A 6,000-nucleotide genomic window follows, 5' to 3' on the forward strand; every position below is an offset into this window, starting at 1 on the left:
AGATAAAGCAAAAGAAAAAAAAGAAGTCCCCCAAACTCAAACATACTATCCTATCACTGAGCTGTTTTAATTCTACCTCTGTTGTTAAATTTGGAGATCTACACACTTACATTTTCTTTCCTCATGCTTTTTTTTGCATTGCTGCTTCTGATGTTCTTGTTAGGGATTGTTTGCACGTCGGCGCCAATTGCTGCTCACAGAAGGGCCCCACCTGTATTATGTGGATCCTGTCAACAAAGTTCTAAAAGGAGAAATTCCATGGTCTTTAGAGTTGCGGCCAGAAGCCAAGAATTTTAAGACATTTTTTGTTCACACAGTAAGTGATTTTCTTCAATTTCTTTGTAAGTTGCACTAATGTCCTTGGACAATTATTGTAAGTTGTTAATGTAAATTTTTCTGGAGAAAATATAATTCCTTAAATACAAGTCTTGATAGCCTTAATTTTAAAAAAACACAAACCCAACCCCCCCAAAAAACAAATAAAAAAAAAAACCCTGACATACACATTTCCCACAAAAATACAATTATTTTTTTTATTATTATTCATGTGTAAATAAACTGTAAGTGGATTTGGGGATTTGAAGGAAGTTCTTAAGAAGGACTTCTAAAATTTAGCCCTCTTGGTCTATAGTGGATCACAAGGAGTGTACCAACAATATATGACTTGACTGCTTAACATTGAGATGCCAGATGTATGTTATTCACTAATACATAATGTTACATAACTGTAATTTAATTAACTTTTGGAAAGATTTTGAACTGATTCTGGATAATTATTTTATTGGTAGGTGCAGAATAACTACTGCTTTTTTGTTAAACTGTGTTTGGAGTACTCATTTAAAATGTTGTTCACTTATAGCCAAACAGGACATATTACCTGATGGACCCAAGTGGGAATGCTCATAAATGGTGCAAAAAGATACATGAAGTTTGGCGGCACAGATACCACCAGAATGCTGCTAAATAGTAAAGCTCATCCAAAATTTCCCAGTTTCCCTACTTGCTGCTAGAACTCCGTGTGCAGCCGATCAGAGGAATCTTTTCAACCCACCTGTTACCATCTCAAGGGGAAGCATATGTCTGAAATGTTCTGTGTTTTTTTTTTTTAAAAAAAGGAAAAAAAAAAAGAAAAGCAAAAACCTAATGGAATTCAGGGTCGCTTTGCTCGCTCTTTGTGCTTCTGTTGAGGCTTCCACATGCATATCATTGCAGTGAAGATCTTGCTTTTGTGCACTTCAGCTCAATTTCTGCTGCAGACTAGTGGATAGACCTTGCATTACCAGCTTCACTTAAGATGAGTTAAAACCAATCCACACGCACACACGCCGAATCATGTACCAGCCTTGCATTTTATGGGGCTGGAGTTTTCTGTGACTTTCAGATTATCATTAAACTGTATTTCATCAGGGAGCTTTTATATGCCTCTCCTAAGCACCACCTCTTTGTTTTCTCTTCCTTTCCTCACAGTCCCCCAGCTTATTGGTATATGGCATTTATAGCCAGGTCAGTTGCACCGCTGTGTAATTCCTAATATAGTTCTGGTTGCAGGATTTACGTGGTACTTTAGTAATTATGTGAATGAATCAGATGTATGTGTCTGGCAGACAGGCTCCAATGATACAGGTTGTGAGAGAGTAGAATGCTGAACATGGCACTGAAAGTTTTCTAAAATTGAAATGTTGGCTTCCGAAGCATATAAGATTTTAAACCTTCAATTTAAATTTTAATATGAATCATATGTGTGTTTAATCAAGGGACAATAAACTTACCAGCATGCTTGTAACTAATGCTAACTAAAAAATTAACTAGTTAGTATGGGGGGGGAAAAGGTTACTATTGAAGTAGTAAATAGTTTTTCACCTTTTCAGGAGATGAGGGCTAGAAACTTTCTTTCCAGGGCGTGCATGTATTGTGCATTTTAGTGGGGCCAACCTATTTACCTGGGTAGAGGAGGAAGTGTGAAAGCTTTGTACAATTGATTACTTGATGGTTTTTTGTCTCATTGTATAATGAGATGTACAAATAATCCTATTTTTGGTCTTTGACAAATATTTAGCAACTCTGAGAAAAAATTTAAGCAATTGAAATATTAGATCCATAAAGTAATCTGGGTAAAAATTCAAAGGAAAATATTGATACAGAGGGGAAAATATATGGTACTTAAGGCATATCTATAAAATGAAAATATTTTTCATATCAATCTCCTTTATCCTCTTCAAATTAAGGCTTTTTTTTGTGGTCAAACATTTCTTGTAACGTCGCAAAGACATAACTTTATGTGCTAAAAACAACTTCCCTAATGATATTTTCAACGTGCCCATGTTCCTGAACCTTGCAGAGAGGAATGACCTAGGTCTGGACAAAGGCATTCCTTCCTTGTTTTAAAAGCAGTATAAACATCACACCTATTTATTCACCTTCTACACGTACCATCTCTTTGCATTTTGAGGTCTCTTACTATGACGTGCTTTTCCTTCCACCAACGAAAGAAATGTTCCACTGCAATGTTGAAAAAACTCATGGGCTACCGTTGTAGAAGCAGTATTTTAAAAGCAGTGGCTTATCAGGATTTCTCAGAAAACACATGAATGTTGGATATTTTGTTGTTGTACAGGGTGAAGGAGATTTATTACTGATCTCTTAAAAACTGTGTTATGTGGTTGAACTTGATGACAGTTCAGCTTTTCCAGTATCTTTCAGTCTTTAAAGGAGAGAGTGCAGTTGCCTTTTCTTTTGGAGGAACTCCATCCTTGTAGTCTTCTGTTATCCCACCATGTACACAGACTTGACAAAAGTAAATCGCTGGCTTACAGTGCCTGGTGTTAGGGGAGCTAAGGTGTACTGTAAATGGCTGAGATGAGAAAGATAGAACACCATTCCCTTTGCATCATGAGAAAATTCATCATGTACAAGGTACATTCTTTGTCACTAAAATTTGAATAGCACAGCACACCTTCTACCTGTGCCTGTATTAATCCTATAGTTACCATTCTAACCAAGAGGACATGTATTGTAAGTTTGTTGCAGTGCTGTCCATTTGTTCTCTGGCTGTCAAATTCCGCCTGTATGTTGGGTCCACTGGAGGCAACCCTACCACTTTTGGATTTAGTCTTTGGTATAGAGATGTAGACGTATTCCCAACTTTTATACAGGAGAGTTTGGCAGTGATGGAAATTCATGGTGCCACTGCTGTTTGGTGCGACAAAACTTGGCCTCGCATAAAAAGTCTAGCAAAGTTGTTCTGCTAATAGTGAACACCTTAGCTTCATTAGGAGGTGGAATGATCTCCACTGGCTTCTTTGCTAGGTGGAAATCTAGGAATGCTTAAAGATTTTTTTTCTGTAATATTTAGACTGGTAGTCATTTTGCCATAACAAAGTAATTACTCTGCTTTTTCACACCTTGAAAATCCTCTCAGTAGACTTCCGTCCTGCCCACCAAAAGCTTTCAGCCAAAGAAATCTTGATAGCAGTAAGCTATCAAGAAGGTGTCTGGAAGGCTGATGTCTGCATTCTAGTATTCCCTTTTTTTCTTTTGACAATGCTGTCATTAGAAAACTGTGAGCATCTCTTACAGGCATCCCTCCCCTTAGAACTTAAGTGTTCCAAACCAAGTCTTCCTTAGCTGCTGCTTTTTTGGGAAGGGACTAGAACTTTTCTGGGAGAGGTATTTGTCTGTCTTGGACTGTAAGTGAAATCTGTGGTTTTGAAAGATGGCAGAAGAATAGAGTGAGGCAAGACAAAGCAATCATGTGGATTTAAATATCTTTCACCGGTTTGTCCACTTAAATGTGTTTTGGCAGGTGCTGCATACTATGAAGGGCTGGTTCCTATTTTAAATGCTTATAGCTGAAGTGGGGTAGCTTCAGATCTTTGTCCTGAAGATCGCTCCTGTGGTTCATGGGAGTCCATGGAATGAAATGTACAAGGGAGGTTCTTCAAAGCTGCAGATAAGCCAGTTAATTTCTCTGCTCTTTATCCAAGGCCTTTCAAAGCACAAAAAGGGTTGTTAGGCACTTGAAGACTCTTCTTCAGGCTCCTCACTGCAAACCTACTGAAAACCCAATCTGTTGATTGATTCATTCAATCTTTTGCATTTTGAACAATTGCCAATCATTTGTAAAGAATCTGGTCAGTAATGCTGTAATTTTGTTTTGCTTGGGATTTGAACTTCAGGAAGGTGTGTTACTGCATCTATTTTCTGTGGGGTGGAGCTTAAGAAAGGATGAAGTATTCCTGCTGGAAAGGATTTTTTGGATCACACTCTTCTATTCAGTATCTAGCCCACTTCCCACAGGAAGTTTAAAACTACTTTGATAAACTGGAGAGACGAGCTTACTACCATTGGTCTTAAAGTCCAGTTTTGAGAAGGACTTATATTAAGGAAGGCTTGCTTCAGATGAGACGTTGAGGCATTGTGAGCAGACTGATATTACCTATTAAGATCTCAATTGCTAAGCACTTAGATACTGAAGACATCAAACTATCAGATAGTACTGTGCTCCACTTACTTTTTTCCTTCTGACGTGATTTAGTTGTGAAGTGTCTGCTATATATAAGCCTGGGAAAAACTCTGTAGGTTGAAACAAAGATGTGATAATTGTAATCCATTTTCATAGTTCAAGATGCTTAATTTAACGTGCTTGATATCATTACATTTTGTGCTGGGAACTTTGAAGAATCCTGAGGATTTCCCACGTGTACATTTAACAGTTTCTTTTGAATGATTTAGTAAAGTCAACACAATTACTTCATTTGGCCTGTGGACAAAACATTTGATTTCAACACCTTGCTGAGGAGAGAACTTACATATTAATAGTTGCCTAAAGTTGTGGTCTGTGATTCTGATCATTCTTTCTACTAGTGAATTATACAAATAGGTGTGGTATTTATATCTGAAATTTTGCTGAATGCCTGTAATATTTTATGCAAATATTTTATTAATCAAATGGAAGTGCTCCTGCAAAGCTTCATGACACAGATTGTCCATCAAGTGAGCTTACAGATGAGTAATCCTCTGACCCAAAATGGCACGCTTTCAGTTAAGACTGGTAATTTAAGAATGTTTCCTCTTTGCTAGAAGAAATAATGACTTTTATACAGCAAACAATTGGAGAGGTTCTTAAGCACCCAATAACCTGGTCTGTCTGTCAGCATGGCAGTGAATGTAGATGGTTGCCGTTTGACAAAGCTTCCTATGACCATGTACTAACTCTGATTGGATGTGGCAAATGTTCTAAATTGTAGCAGAACTTACAATTACTGTATCTGACAAGAGAAAAAATAGGAACCAGGAACCATAATCAGTTTTGATAGTTGTATGCTAGCTGTTTTCAGGTTGGTGGCAGTCAGTTACGTGTGTAATATTCTCTACCTGGTTTGTAGCTGTAACTGTGATGTACAGATAAAAGGAAAAAAAAAAAAACAAAACAAAAAAACCACAAAAAAAACCAAAAAACCCACAAAAAACGATGACAAAAAAACCCATGAAACAAAAAATCCCAAACCCTCCTCAACAAGCACCACAAAACAATCTCCCCACCTCCACGAACTCATGAAAACAGAAGCAAATAATGCAATGATAGAAGATACACACGTTTGTATTTTTATTCTTATAAGGTTATTTGCTGGCTCTTGTTGGCCTCTAGTTCAGTCTGTGTTATTTAAATTCTAATATATAAATTATTTGGATTGAATTCATGTTCGGGGCCATGGTGTTGTATGTATTGATGTACAGCCTTGAATGTGAATAATTATTGTAAACTATATTTTACACCTTTTTTCTGGCTTTATTATATAAATTTTCTATTGGTCGATGATTTAATCATATCTCATAATTTAACGGCTGTTTACTCTCCTCTTGACAGCTCTCTGTGCTGTAGATGTGTAGTTAGTGACTGGATGATGGATTTCACTGATGCTTGGTGGTCTGTAATAAAGGCATGCAGGGTCCTGGCCTGGCCTCCGCCTCTTCCTTCCGCCGCGGGGGGGCGGGCGCGCG

General features: G+C 37.5%; 1 protein-coding gene across 1 annotated transcript in view; it reads left to right on the forward strand.

Annotated features, from left to right (window-relative positions):
* Nucleotides 1–5,949, forward strand: part of PDPK1 (3-phosphoinositide dependent protein kinase 1) — a 34,547-nt gene extending 28,598 nt beyond the window's left edge. Inside the window, exons 13-14 of the mRNA XM_009286514.2 lie at nucleotides 164–316; nucleotides 860–5,949. Of these exons, the coding sequence (XP_009284789.1) occupies nucleotides 164–316; nucleotides 860–967 (261 nt within the window). The 3' untranslated portion in view covers nucleotides 968–5,949. The remainder of the gene's footprint in view (nucleotides 1–163; nucleotides 317–859) is intronic.
* The last annotated feature ends 51 nt before the right edge of the window (nucleotides 5,950–6,000 follow it).

Source organism: Aptenodytes forsteri, unplaced genomic scaffold, assembly GCF_000699145.1.
Source record: "Aptenodytes forsteri isolate BGI_AS27 unplaced genomic scaffold, ASM69914v1 Scaffold55, whole genome shotgun sequence".
Taxonomy (NCBI): domain Eukaryota; kingdom Metazoa; phylum Chordata; class Aves; order Sphenisciformes; family Spheniscidae; genus Aptenodytes; species Aptenodytes forsteri.